Raw genomic sequence first — 14,564 nt, 5'->3', positions numbered from 1 at the left:
TCAGTAGTTGTGGCACATGGGCTCAGTAGTTGTGGTGAGCGGGCTCTAGAGTGCAGGCTCAGTAGTTGTGGTGCACAGGCTTAGCTGCTCCACGGCATGTGGGATCTTCCCAGACCAGGGCTCGAACCCATGTCCCCTGCATTGGCAGGCGGATTCTTAACCACTGCGCCACCAGGGAAGCCCCCGACACTTTGATTTTTTTAAAACCCTTATTAATTTAAAAAAATTCAGGGGGACTTCCCCGGCAGTCCAGTGGTTAAGACTCCGCACTTCCACTGCAGGGGGCACGGGTTTGATCCCTGGTCGGGGAGCTAAGATCCCACACGCCATGTGGCGTGGCCAAAAAAAGAAAAATCAGTAGATTTGAAGTAGCTAAACCATTTTTATGTTTTTCACCAGTTCATTAATGGAAGTTTCCATAAGAACCCCACTGTCTATGAACATGCCTATCACACAGACACAGTGGGGGTCAATAGCCAATCTAGCTAGTAGGGTCTGCTAAGATTCTTTGAGATTAATGTTTGAACAAGAAATTTCATACAGATATAGGGGTGTAGTCTTAATTTGGTTTACCCCAGAGCAGGACCTGAGATGAGAATTGCATGTAGTTTGTGAGATGATTCTGTTACCTAACTCAGGTTCAGCTGCTTATCACTCAAGAATCCAATACTGAGAGACAAGTGTTGGGTAAAAGGAAAGATAGCTTTATTGAGGAAGCTGGCAATCCTGGGGAAGAGGTGGACTCATGTCCCAAAGAACAAACTCCTGACTCCCCAGGTTTTACTCAAAAATTATATTGGAAAAGAAGAAGGGGATACATCCTGAGGAGAGGGTTGTGGGGTATGTGATCAGCTCATGGACATTCTTCTGATTGGTTGGTGGTGAGGTACTCAGGAGTCAACAGCATGAACCTTCTGGTTCCAACTAGTCTGGAGTCTACGTGCTTGTAGGTGGGATATGATTAACTTCTTCCATCTGGCAAGTGTTTCAGTATCTGCAAAATAGCTCAAAGAATATGGCTTAGAATATTATCTATAGTCCTTGAGGAGGAACTAAAGGTCCTTGACTTTGTTTAGTGGCTAAACTATTATTATCTGTCTTATTTGACTGTTTTCCTTTGTCTCCACATTTTCTCACTTCTCTGATTAAATTTATTCATTGGAACTCAGGGAAGGCCTAGGAGGCTAAAGTTTTTCTACAGATAATAGGCAGGCAGAGGAAATGTGTGTGTGGGGGGGGGGGTTCTGTCCCAGGAAGGCCCCATAGGGTCCTGCTCAGTTACAATTTCAGGAAGCACCATAGTACAGAAGTAGGAAAGTGAGACAGAGAAGGGAAGAAAGCCAACACAGAGTACAGGTTCCCTCTGTGGGTAGTTGAGGCTCAATCCCTCTAAAGTCCTTTTGATGATGGCCCCCATTTTAAAATATAGAAATGGGGGATGAGAGATATTAAGTAACCTGCACAAGCTCACAGAGTTAAGAAGTGGTAGAACAAGAATCTGTACCAATCTGATCAGAGACCAAGGACAGTTTAGCCTGAAGGACACCAAGCCAGGTTTTAGAAACTGGAATCTAGAAATGAGGGAAAAGGAAACCAATGCAAGCAGGTTGCAAGCAAATAGAGTGATTGCCTGGAATTGGCACTGTGTCTGAATCTTGCTTCTATATGATGACTGGGTCAGGTGAAAGGTTGAGTCTGGTGATGGAGCTAATAAAATGTATGGAATTCTCTTTCAAGAATATGAGCTCAGACATTCTCAATGAATCCTTTTGTAGTCTTTATAAATTCACAAGTTAGAGAACCCCTTCCTCTGATGTACTGGTGTAGGTAAGTATCTGGACTGAACTCATTTTCCTGAAGGTTGCACTGTGAGCAATCTAAAAAAGTGGGAAAAACCAGGTTGGCAGCCCCCCTGACAAAGTATCATTTTAACAAGCCCTATTTCCATCCACATGTGCTACTCTTACAAGAACTCTTAGGGCAAGGTGGCCATTAGTAAACTTACTATTGGTAACTTCATCTCTGGCAAAAACTCCTGGATCTTTCCCCTGGGTCAGAAATAACATTACTCTCTTAGTGTCTGTACTTTGAGTTCAGCACTCAAAGACAGTACTCAAAGTATTCAATTGTTAGTACTTGATTCAGCTCTAGGATAAACAATGAAAACCTGCTGCTGCTTTAGATGCTTGTTTCTCAGATGCTTGTTTTAGCAGACCAAAGTACTATCTAGTTCTTGGCACTGCTGTTTAGGTCTTGAGTTCCTCGTTCTTTCAAAGATCTGTACCCTGCAACAGAAAGCAGGCAGAAATCTAGGTTGCAGCTTTGCTATGAAAAAGGTTTGTGGAAGAAAATATTTTTAAAAGATACAACTGATAGGGCTTCCCTGGTGGCGCAGTGGTTGAGAGTCTGCCTGCCGGTGCAGGGGACACGGGTTCGAGCCCTGGTCTGGGAGGATCCCACATGCCGCGGAGCAGCTGGGCCCATGGGCCACAATTACTGAGCCTGCGCGTCTGGAACCTGTGCTCCACAACAGGAGAGGCCGCGATAGTGAGAGGTCCGCGCACCGTGATGAGGAGTGGTCCCCACTTGCCGCAACTAGAGAAAGCACTCGCACAGAAACGAAGACCCAACACAGCCATAAATAAAATAAATAAAATGACACTTAAAAAAAAAAAAAAGATACAACTGTTAAAGTACCATTATTCAAAATATACAAAGAGCTCCTAAAACTCAACAATAAGAAAACAACCTGATTTTTAAAAGGGCAAAACACTTGAACAGAGATTTCATGGAAGAAGATACACAGATGGCAAGTAAGCATATGAAAGATATTTGACATCATTTGTCATTAGGGAATTACAAATTAAAATAATGAGATACCACTACACACTTATTAGAATGGCCAAAATCCAAAACAATGACAACACCAAATGCTGGCAAGAATGCAGAGCAAAAAGAACTCTAACTCCATTGCTGGTAGAAATACAAAATAGTACAGCCACTTTGGAAGACACTTACAAACTAAACATACTCTTACCATGCAATCCAGCAATCGAGATCCTTGGTATTTACTCAATAAATTGAAAACTTATGTCCACACAAAAACCTACACATGTGTATTTATAGCGGCTTTATTCATAGTTGCCAAAACTTAGAAGCATTCAAGATTCCTTCAGTAGGTGAATGGATAAAGAAACTGTGGTACATTCAGGCAATGGAATATTATTCAGTGCTAAAAAGAAATGAGTTAACAGGACTCCCCTGGAGGTGCAGTGGTTAAGAATCCGCCTGCCAATACAGGGGACATGGGTTCGAGCCCAGGTCTGGGAAGCACATGCTGCGGAGCACAAAGCCTGTGAGCCACAACTACTGAAACCCGCATGCCTAGAGCCCGTGCTCTGCAACAAGAAAAGCCACTGCAATGAGAAGCCCGCGCACCACAACGAAGAGTAGCCCCCGCTTGCCGCAACTAGAGAAAGCCCACACGCAGCAACGAAGACCCAACACAGCCAAAAATAAATAAATAAATAAATAATTTAAAATGTTTAAAAAAAAAAAAAAGGAAAAGAAATGAGCTATTAAGCCATGAAAAGACTTGGAGGAAAATTAAATGCATATCACTAAGTAAAAGAAGCCAATCTGAAAAGGCTACATACTGTGTGACTCTGGCCATATGACATTCTGGGAAAGGCAAAACTAGGGAGACAGTGAAAAGATCAGTGGCTGCAGAGGTTTGTGGAGAGGGAGAGATGAATAGGCAGAGCACACAGTGAAACTATTCTGTATGATATTACAATGGTGGATACAGATTACTATGCATTTGTCAAAACCTATAGACTGGACAACACCTAGAGTGAACCCTAACGTAAACTAGAGACTTTGGATAATAAGGATGTGAAAATGTAGGTTCATCACTTGTAACAGATGTACCGCTGTGGTACATGGATGTCTATTGTGGGGGAGGGTGAGTCTGTGTGAGGGGAGGGATATATAAAAACTCTCTGTACTTTCTGCTCTTTTGCCTGGGAACCTAAAACTGCTCTAAAAAATAAAGTTCATTAGTTAAAAAAAAAAGTTTGGAAAGCAATATGACAGGGGACAAGGAGGGTCCAGAAGGTGAGCCTGGCAGAAGAGATCAGGAAATTCAAAGACTGGGCAGACAACAGGCCAAATAGCAGAGAGGCAATCAAGGATGGAATGATCAGGAGGTTCTGTTTAGGTCTGTACAGACAAGAGGTGGTCAGTGCAAGTAGGGAGAAGGGAACAAGTATTGGATCTGGATGGGCAGGCAGCATCCTAGAGGAAGCAGCATTGGTGGGTGGAATTGGCAGGCTCTGATCCCAGAGCCAAACCATTTGCTCTTTACCCTGTTCTAAACATTCTTCCAGAGGCTGGGGGCTGGTCCCCCAATGGCTCATGCTGAGTGAGCTGAGGACAGAGATGCCAGGTTACGTGAGAGTTTCCACCATTGTTTCCTTCCTTCTCTGTTTTATTTCCTTGTCAAGGTACTGGCCACAGGTCTACCCATAAGAAAACTAATGTTAGCTCCAGAGAAATGAAGGGCTTCTGAAGAAACCCCAGCAAAGAAGAACTTGATGTATAAAGTCTCCTGCACGGAATTCCCTGGCTGTCCAGTGGTTAGGACTCTCTGCTTCCACTGCAGGGGGCCCGGTTTGATCCCTAGTTGGGGAACTAAGATCCCACATGCCGCACAGTGTGGCAAAAAAAAAAAAAGTCTCCTTCGCTTTGCTGAACTCCTTAAGGACAGAGCCCCAACTATAAAAGGCTTAATCAATAAGGCAAAGTTGTTATTCCTCATAATAAGCACATTAGCAATGAAACAGTTCTAGGGGAGGTTAATTCAGTGACAGCTTCTTTCTTCCTTTTTTTAAACTTTACCCTTTTTCCAATCTCTTTCTATTCCCCACCCTCCACCCCCCAGTCCCTGGCAACCACTTTTCTACTCTCTGTTTCTATTAATTTAACTTTATATTTAGAGTCTGCATATAAGTGGTACCATGCAGTATTTGTCCTTCTCTGTCTGACTTATTTCACCTAGCATAATGCCCTCAAGGTCCATCCATGTTGTTGCAAACATCAGAATTTTCTTCTTTCTTGGACACTTAGCTTGTTTCCATACCTTGGCTATTGTGAATAATGCTGCAGTGAACATGGGAGTGCAGGTCTCTCGTCAATACCCGGTATTCATTTTCTTTAGATATACATATGTACCCAGAAGTGGGATTGCTGGATCATAGAGTAGTAGTTCTATTTTTAATTTTTGAGGAACTTCCATACTATTTTTCATTGGGACAGGTTCTTTTCCTCTCTCTGCTCTGCTGCCCTGGCTTACTCCCTGAGGCTGGTTCCCCTCATGGCCGTAATAGGCTGGATGCTGCAGTCCCTGGCATCATATGAAGGAAAATCCAACAATATTGAGGGATGAAGAGAACATTTTCTCCCATGCGTTTCTTTTTATCATCAGAAAAACTCTTCTCCCAGTCACAAGAAGACACTATTCCCCTTATGTGAGGAGCTAGAATAGCCAAATTCACGGAGACAGAAAGTGGAATGGTGGTTTCAGGGGCTGAGGAGAGAGGAGAATGTGAAGTTGGCATTTAATAGGTACAGAGTTTCAGCTGGGGAAGATGAAAAAGTTCTGGAGATGGAAATGGTGGTAATGTCTGGACAACAGTATGTATGTTCTTAATGTCACAGAACTGTACACTTAAAATAGTCAAAAACGGTAAAATTTTTAAATTGAGATATAATTGACATATAACATTGTATTAGTTTCAGGTATACAACATAATGATTCTATATACGTATGCAGTACATGATGATCACCATTGTAAGTGTAGTTAATGTCCGTCATCACACATAGTTACAATTTTTTTTCCTGTGATGAAAACTTTTAAAATCAAGTCTCTTAGCAACTTTCAAATATACAATACAGTGTTATTAAATATAGTCACCATGCTGTACATTACATCCCCAGGACTTATTTATTATAACTAGAAGTCTGGACCTTTTGACTACCTTCACCCATTTCACCCACACCCCCCAACCAAAAATGGTAAATTTTATGTTACGTATATTTTATCACAAGTTTAAAAAAATGTTTTCTCAGAAGCTCCACAGTAAATCTCCTCTCACATTTCATAGGCCAGAATTCTGCCACCTGCCCATTCCTAAACCAATGACAATGGCAACAATAATAAAATTACTGTGATTGGCTTGGTCTAATCAAGATTCACCACCCTTGTGACTAAGGGGGTGGGTAGATCCAGAGTCCCCTGAAGCACACAGCTGCCCAATGCTCGAACAATATTTGGATTTAGATTCTGTTAATGAGGAAAAAATAGTGGGGGTGGGGAGGTATTGGGGAGGATGGCCACTGGGTAGGATACAAAGACCCTAGCAAGGTTTTCCCACTGAGGCAAGGAAGGACTTGATTCCTTCAGGACACCCAAACCTTTCTGAAAATTCATGTGAGACTTACAGACTCCAACCCCCAGGAGGCCTCGGGGACTTATACTGTCTCTCAGATCTGTCCCTTTCCCTTTTAACTCCAAGGACAGACATTGTAATCTCATCACTTCACATCTGACTGTGATACCAGTCTCCTGAGGGACATCTCTGCCTCTGGTTTCATTCCCATTTGGATCCATCTTAAACACCAGTGCTAGAATAACTTACAGAACCACACCTATGTCCAAACTGCTTACCAGGCTGGCTAGAACTCTTCTGCAATCCTCGCTTTCAGTCTCCCTACTAGTATGCTTCTTAGGGCAAGGATTTTGCCTTACTCATTTTATTCCTAATACCTGGAATAGTGCTGATAATTCATTCATAGGTTTTGCCCATTCAATTTATATTTATGGTGTTCAGCAAATATTGAATAAGTAAATAAATTATTCAATGAATGAATAAATCCATGACCTGACTCTTCCCAGTTTGTGCCGTTTTTCTTTTTCTCACATGAATCTTTTGCTGAGAGAAAGTCAACAAAATACTCACTTATTGTTCCCTGACCACATCACGTACCTTGCCAACCACCCCTGTGAATTTACCCACACAGTTTCTCCAGTTTATAATGTTCTTCTCTCTCTTCTCTGATAATCAGAGACCTACATTTCCTTTAAGGCCAAGACCAAATCCCACCTTCAATGTGAGTGCTTCTCAGTTATCCAAGGCTTCAGTGACCTACTCTCTCATCATCTATGATTTGTACGGTCTGTATCTACTCAGCACACATTTTATATATATTTTCTTTTAAGTATATATTATCTTTTAAGTATCTCCCCAGTTAGTATTTAAACCCCTTGAATTCAGGAATCCTGTTTTATGTCTGTTTTTATTTCCAATACCTAATCTAATACTACAATAAATATAAGTTTCTAAGGATGGTCGGATTTTTTTGCATTGATTAATACATCATAAAAAGTCTGGGGCTTCTTTAAACCTAATTGAGATTATAAGTGAATAATTAAGCTCTTAAAATTAGAGAGTAATATCTCCTTTAAATTTAATCCTAGTATATGTATACATTGTGTACCCGTATATCCATTTACCAGAATATACACAGAGCCACAATTACATCTGGTTGTTGTACTAGGTTGATGAATTATGGGTCACTTTTCAAAGGCAAATATTATAGTGCATCCCAGGACACCTGTGTTCACAGGATCAGCTCTTTGAAACTATATTTGGATGTACAAGCTATTAAAAGCTTCTTGTACTGAGTGACCTTTCAGGCAGAATTTAGATCGAATACTCACACCGCTGCTGCCTGTTGCTGAGTGGAAGAGAGCAGAAAACCCTGGATTCAAACCTCTATTGGGTTTTTGTTTTGCGTGTTTTCTTTCTTTTTCATTTTGCCTTAAGAAGATGAACAATGAAACCACAACCCTGATATCCTTAAAGGAGGCAATGAAAAGGTTGCTAATGGCTACAGGGAGGGAGCAAGCATGGGTCTGCTTTTCTGGGAAGATGAGTAAGAGAAGAATGAAGAATAAAAATAAGCAAAGAACTACGGACATGCTAATTAGAATTCTTTCTCTGTTAACGTGTTCAGGTTCAAAAAATGTCAATTAATAGTAAAGAAAAATCTACTCCCAGGTGCTATAATTCCATTCAATTAATGCATGTGCTATATGCCAGGTTTACAAAAATAAGTAACATGTGGTTTCTGCCCTCAAGGAGCTCACAGCCTTAGGAATAACAGAAGTATTCAAAAATGCTTACAATTTAATGTGACTGACATTATAATGTTGATGTTCCTAAAGGGCTATGAGAACATGAAGAGAGGAATGAATTTTGCCTTTGACATTAGGAAAAGGAACCCTTCAAAGAGGGACATTTAGGCTGGATCTGAAAGTGTGAGTAGGAGTTTACAAGAAATAAAAATACGGTAAGGAATTCTAGGCTGAGGAAACAGTACATGGAAGCATAGAAGCTTGGAATCGCATACGGTATTCAGTCAGCAGCTAGATGTCTCATATGACTGGTGACTAGGATGTGTGAGAGGACTGGCAGAAGATGGGCGCGAAGGGTAAAGAGCCTATGTTTCCTGCTAAGGAAATCCAACTTGGCTCCAGCAATATCACTGGGCAAGTCGGCAGCATAAAAGGTATATAATAGTCAAATTATAAGATCAGAATTGTGTTTTAGAAGAATATCTCTGGAGAATGGATTGGACGTGAAAAGGAGGAATCAAGTTAGACTACTGTAATCCTAGGTCCACGTGAAAGATGGTGATTAACTGGCTTACTGGAGATAGAGAGGATGGGATGGATTAGAGACACACTGATGGAGAGAAAGGGAAAAAATGGTGAGTTATTCTGAGATTTCTAGTTCGAGGAATTGGGTAGATGGTGATGCCATTAACTGAGCTGGAGAATTGTAGTAGAAACACAGATTTGCAGACATGTTGTTTAGGATTTATTTGGAATGATTGGGAATGCCTTTTGGTGAACAGATTCCAAAGAACTGCTCCAATTGTAAACCTTTATACTGAATGACAAGCTAGAGTTTACCTCTAGAGTTCAAGCTGGAGATGACCTAAAAGCAATATCTTCTTAAAGGTCTAAAAGTTAATACAAAGAGTTTGCCAGATATCATAGTTTTGACTTGCAGACAGAGATTACTGGCATATTAGGTCATGCAGGCCTATACTACAAAAATGCACATTTCGTACAGAGCCTTATCTATATGTAAATAGAATCCAAAGCAATGAGAAAATTCCATTGCCGAAATTTCTGAAGATGGGGTGCGAGAGGAGGGAGGAGGGACTTAGTAGATTCAGCTTAAGACAGTTGAGTTTGACATCACCATCCAGGTGGAGATGTGCAAAACATAGTTGAAAATACAGGTCTAGAGCTTAGGAGAGGGGTGGTACCTGAAGCTAAATTAGCCTTGGGAGATAGTAAAGCCCAAGAAGAGAAAATAGTCAAGGATAGAACCCTAGGCAACCACAACAGTATTCGGGTGACTGGGGACGTAGAAACTCGGGGAAGTGGCTGTGTGTGTATCATTTCCTTCGTGAAAGACAATGTGGGTGGCTTCAGGCAAATGAGTTGTGTGGTTCCAATTCTTTGTGGTTCAGTTAGACATAATTTTGGTGCCACAGCGCCCTCTAATGATCAGGGCTGTTCAGAGCTACTCAGATCCCCCTTTTGCTGTTACACTGCTTAGCATTTCACTAACATCACAAATGTCAATCATAGGAGACACGTTTTATTACTTCTGTGTAAGGCCTCTTATAGGTATTGGGGGACAGACATAAAGATGTCCAAGGGATAGTCTCTGATCCTCTCCCTCCAAGAGCTTACAACTTAGATCATGAAAAGCTAACTTTAAAAATAAAGGAGGAGATGGGGAGTGACAAGTGATAGAGGCAGTCCTGTGAGAGAGAAGTAGGCAGGGAGCAGATCTTCAGGTAGAAAGGCTGAGGGATTCAAGCAGGCAGTGGAATTTGAGCTTATCCTTGATGGATGGGACTTGGACAGTCAGAATAAGGCAGAGAAAGCCACCTTAATAAATACTGGTCTCCGCACTAGTTAGCTATATGACAGTTCAGTTTCAATCTTTTTGAGACTCAATTTCTCTATCCATAAATAGTAAAAATGACTGCTTTACTTCTAATGGTTGTTGTGAGAATCAAATTAAAGCTTGTATAAAATATTTTTTAACATATAAAGTATGGTACGAAGACAAGACATGGCATGTAATTGAGGTAATTAGACAATTCACATGTTTGGCAATATAAGGAATGCCAGAACTAGGATGATGACTAGAGAGAACGGCAAATGGGAACATCTGTTCATAATCTTAAAATGTAAATAGCTACTCAAATTTGATAGTGGTTATAAACAATGTATTACAGCCTTATATTAAGACAGAACCTTAGTTTCGTGCCCTGACTTAAATTAACTCTTGATTCTTTTATCCTATAGAGTAGACTACAAACTCCAAGTGTTAGAAGCACAGTTTAAAGAACTGGACTTCACCAAGGATAATCTGACACAGAAATTTGAACATCATAGCAAGACTTTGGCAAACCAAGCTGCCCAAGATGAGCTGTGGACAGCAGTTCTGTCATTCAAGTGAGTATCCAATCAGAAATCAGTGGAATTTTGTGGTTTTGTGAGAGCTTGCTGTGGTCATTCTAAAATTGGGTTTCTTTTTTTTTTTTTTTTAATAAATTTATTTATTTATTTTTGGCATTTTTGGCTGCATTGGGTCTTCGTTGCTGCACACGGGCTTTCTCTAGTTGCAGCGAGCGGGGGCTTCTCTGGTTGTGGAGCATGGGCTCTAGGTGCTCGGGCTTCAGTAGTTGCAGCACACAGGCTCAGAAGCTGTGGCTCACAGGCTCTAGAGCGCAGGCTCAGTAGTTGTGGCGCACAGGTTTAGTTGCTCCGCGGCATGTAGGATCTTCCTGGACCAGGGTTCAAACCCGTGTCCCCTGCATTGGCAGGCAGATTCTTTTTTTGTTGTTGTTGTTCTCATTGTTTATTTTTTTAAATTTCTTTTCATTTTTGATGAAACATGAATATTTTTGGTAGAAAATGCACAACACTGTAAACCCCTGATTCCATCCAAATACTCCTCTGAAACACATTTTTGTTCACTCAGTTTTCACTCTTAGAATTCCCTCCTCACCACTTTTTTTTTTTTTAACATCTTTATTGGAGTATAATTGCTTTACAATGGTGTGTTAGTTTCTGCTTTATAACAAAGTGAATCAGTTATACATATACATATGTTCTCATATCTCTTCCCTCTTGCATCTCCCTCCCTCCCACCCACCCTATCCCACCCCTCTAGGTGGTCACAAAGCACCGAGCTGATCTCCCTGTGCTATGCGGTTGCTTCCCACTAGCTAGCTATTTTACGTTTGGTAGTGTATATATGTCCATGGCAGGCGGATTCTTAACCACTGTGCCACCAGGGAAGTCCCTAAAATTGGGTTTCTTAATATGATTCCGACAATGGATTGTGAAGAAGTTACATTTTCTTAAGCTCATTCATTCAAAAGAGATTAGTTTGAGCACCTGTTTACTTGCCAGAACTGTGGTACACATCTCAGAGTCCCTTGCTTGCCAAAGTCTTACTAACAGAGAGATGGATAATATAACTCCTCTGCCATGGAGAAACTTATAGTATGAGTGGCCTGAGATCTAAGCTATCCAGTTTAGTGCAAACCCTATTTCTTTTCTTTCTTTTTTTTTTATTCTTTTAATAGTGTGTATCTGTTAATCCCAAACTCCTAATTTATCTCTCTCCCCTTCCCCTCTGGTAACCGTAAAATTGTTTTCTATGTCTGTGAATCTGTTTTGTAAATAAGTTCATTTGTATAATTTTTTGAGATTCCACATATAAGTGATATCATGTGGTATTTGTCTTTGTCTGACTTACTTAATTATGATAATCTCTAGGGCCATCCATGTTGTTGCAAGTGTCATTATTTTGTTCTTTTTTCTGTCTGAGTAACATTCCTCTGTATATATGTATCACATCTTCTCTATCCATTCATTGGTCGATGGACACTTACGTTGCTTCCATGTCTTGGCTATTGTAAATAACTACTATGAACACTGGCAGGCCCTATTTCTAAAGTAAGCATTTTCTAAACTGCAACAGCTGGTTGTTACCTGAAAACTGGGTTCAGCTCTTGGTGGGCGTTGAGCCAAAAGACAACCAAGCCAAAGACTGGGACAAGAAAGGATGTATTACTTGCAGCAAGTAAGGAGAACACCAGGGATCTTTCCCAAAGCAGCATCTTCCCAAACAGCAAAACTGGGGAAGTTTTATGCTAAGGGTACATGCATATTCATGAAGGAGCATGAATAGAGGAGAATTCAGCAGCGAATTGGGGCAAAGGTTGACAGAGTCCAAGCTTTAGTTGACTGAAGTCATAAGGGTCAGAAAAGGTCAACATCATTATTCCATCTTCCACTGGGTGGGGATCTCAGTTCCTGCAGAACTCAAAAGATATGTATCAGATTGTTATGTATATCCCTTGAGGAGGAACTAGGACTCTTATCACTAAACTACTTTTTCTTGACAGCTTTTCCTTTGTTCCTGCATTCCCTCACTTCCCATTAAGATCATGAATTACTGAGACCTGTTCAAGGTCAAGCACTGTGGCCAGGCTAAGATCACAAAATGGCTTAGGTCAAAAATGGCTTCTCTTATGTCAAGAGAACCATGCCTGGTTCTCTTTCTCTGGGGACCTCCTACCGTATCTGCTTACAGTTCTCCTAGTAGGTTTATACTTCTTTGAATTATCCTAATAAAATTCGTTTTATGTTTGTATGTAAAGAGTTCTAATGCTTAAGAAGTTCTCCACATTTTTTGTAGGTTCACTCCAATGGAATTGAATATTTTATACAGCTACGTCATTGAAGTACTCATCCGCTTGCACACTCGTGTGCTTGAGAAGCTGCCAGATCTGGTGAGAGGTCTTCCCACCTTAGCCTCCATCCTTAGACGAAAAGTCAAGAACAAGCGCATCAGAGTTGTGTGGGAGTCTGTCCTGGAGGAGCATGGGATGCAAGAAGGAGATATCACAGCACTGTGTACCTTCTTTGTAGCACATGGTAACAAGGCAGAATACTACATTGCTAAAGTAAGGCAAATGTATGTAAAAGATGTCAATTTCATGATCACTAATATGGTAAAGAACCAGGCTCTGCAGGATGGCTTGCTAAAGGCTGTTCAGGTCATTGAGAAGGGAAAAGCAGTGAGGGCCCCTGAAGAGCAAAAGTCATCCCTAGAAGAGTTGATACCATCAGCCAAAAGCTAACCTGTTACCCTAGACCCAGAGATTACACTTCTAGTAATTTATCTTGCAAATGGGAAAAAATACATACATACAATTTATTACAGGCTTATGTTTACAGCAAAAGTGAGGAGAGTGTTACATTATGATATACTGATACAGTGGATACTTTCTGTGTAGCAATACAAGAGAATGAAGAAGCTCTTCGTGTAATCGTATAGTAATATGGAGTTACCACCAAGATGTGTTGTTTTAAAATATTCATTTCCAATATATACTCCTAAATGGAAAAAACGGGCAAAAACAAACATATAGGCTACTATATCTATAAACTTCATAAACTTCTTCTGGAGAAATACATTAAAAAGTGATAACATTGGTTTTCTTAGGGAAGAAAACTGAGAGGCTAGGGATCAAATGTAGGAAGAAGTCTTTTCAATGTTAATCCATTTGTACTTTTTGAATTTTGAACCATGTGAATGTACTATGTACTAAAAGCAATAAATAAATAAAACACCTAATATATTTTGTATGTTGATGTGCATTTTCTCTCTAGTACAGTTCCATAGTTATTTGTACTAGAAAAGGAACTCTCACACACTGACCATATATTTATAATTAAAAAAAAAAAATTTATTTATTTGGCTGTGCCAGGTCTCAGTTGTGGCATGTGGGACCTTCGTTGCCACGTGTGGGATCTTTAGTTGCGGCATGCGAACTCTTAGTTGCGGTATGTGGGATCTAGTTCCCTGACCAGGGATCGAACTCAGGCCCCCTCCACTGGGAGCGTGAAGTCTTAGCCACTGGACTACCAGGCAAGTCCTATTTATAATATTTTTTGAATAAATGCCATGCACTAGGTAGTATGAATAACAGAAACATTTTAAAATGTGGATCCTGCCCTACAGGTAAAAGTTAAGTACTGATGCTTTATTTGGGAGGTACAAATTCAGGACAACCAGAAAGAGTAACACTTTGGAAGGCTGTTACGTAGAGAAGGATGAGAAGTAATACAAGATGATGTGTTACCTTGCTGGCTCCTCCTTGACAATAGGTTGCTTGCTAGATCCATGCACTCAGTCTTGTCCTTCTCCAGACACATTGTTTAGAGACACCATGCCAAAAAAAAAAAAAAGAGAGAGAAACCATGTGTTGGAAGTGTTACTGAACCAAACTTGGTCTGTTTGCCCGCCATGCAGCAAAGCCAACCTACTGACATGGGGGTGTGTTGAAGGAAAGTGCAGCGTTTATTGCAGGGCACCAAGCAAAGAGAACGGAC

The 14,564-nt window shown here is 40.7% G+C and overlaps 1 protein-coding gene and 1 long non-coding RNA gene across 3 annotated transcripts in view; one reads left to right on the top strand and one right to left on the bottom strand.

Annotated features, from left to right (window-relative positions):
* The window catches only part of LOC133093402 (uncharacterized), a 31,453-nt gene that overhangs the window by 14,535 nt on the left and 2,354 nt on the right, over window positions 1-14,564 (bottom strand). The window contains exon 2 of the long non-coding RNA XR_009701269.1: window positions 14,315-14,372. This is a non-coding gene — a long non-coding RNA (uncharacterized LOC133093402). The remainder of the gene's footprint in view (window positions 1-14,314; window positions 14,373-14,564) is intronic.
* Window positions 7,891-13,309, top strand: SMCO1 (single-pass membrane protein with coiled-coil domains 1). Of its 2 annotated transcripts, none has more exons than XM_061193224.1 (3): window positions 7,891-7,940; window positions 10,458-10,607; window positions 12,865-13,309. In XM_061193224.1, exons 1-3 carry the CDS (start codon window positions 7,891-7,893, stop codon window positions 13,307-13,309), a joined length of 645 nt encoding a protein of 214 aa, XP_061049207.1. The 2 variants fall into 2 exon arrangements, with proteins under 2 accessions (XP_061049207.1, XP_061049208.1); XM_061193225.1 differs by lacking the exon at window positions 7,891-7,940 and adding an exon at window positions 7,971-7,996.

Source organism: Eubalaena glacialis, chromosome 6 (genome assembly GCF_028564815.1).
Source record: "Eubalaena glacialis isolate mEubGla1 chromosome 6, mEubGla1.1.hap2.+ XY, whole genome shotgun sequence".
NCBI classification, from domain to species: Eukaryota; Metazoa; Chordata; class Mammalia; order Artiodactyla; family Balaenidae; genus Eubalaena; species Eubalaena glacialis.
Note: the sequence above shows the minus strand (reverse complement) of the source record. Positions and strands in the feature narration are given on the sequence as shown.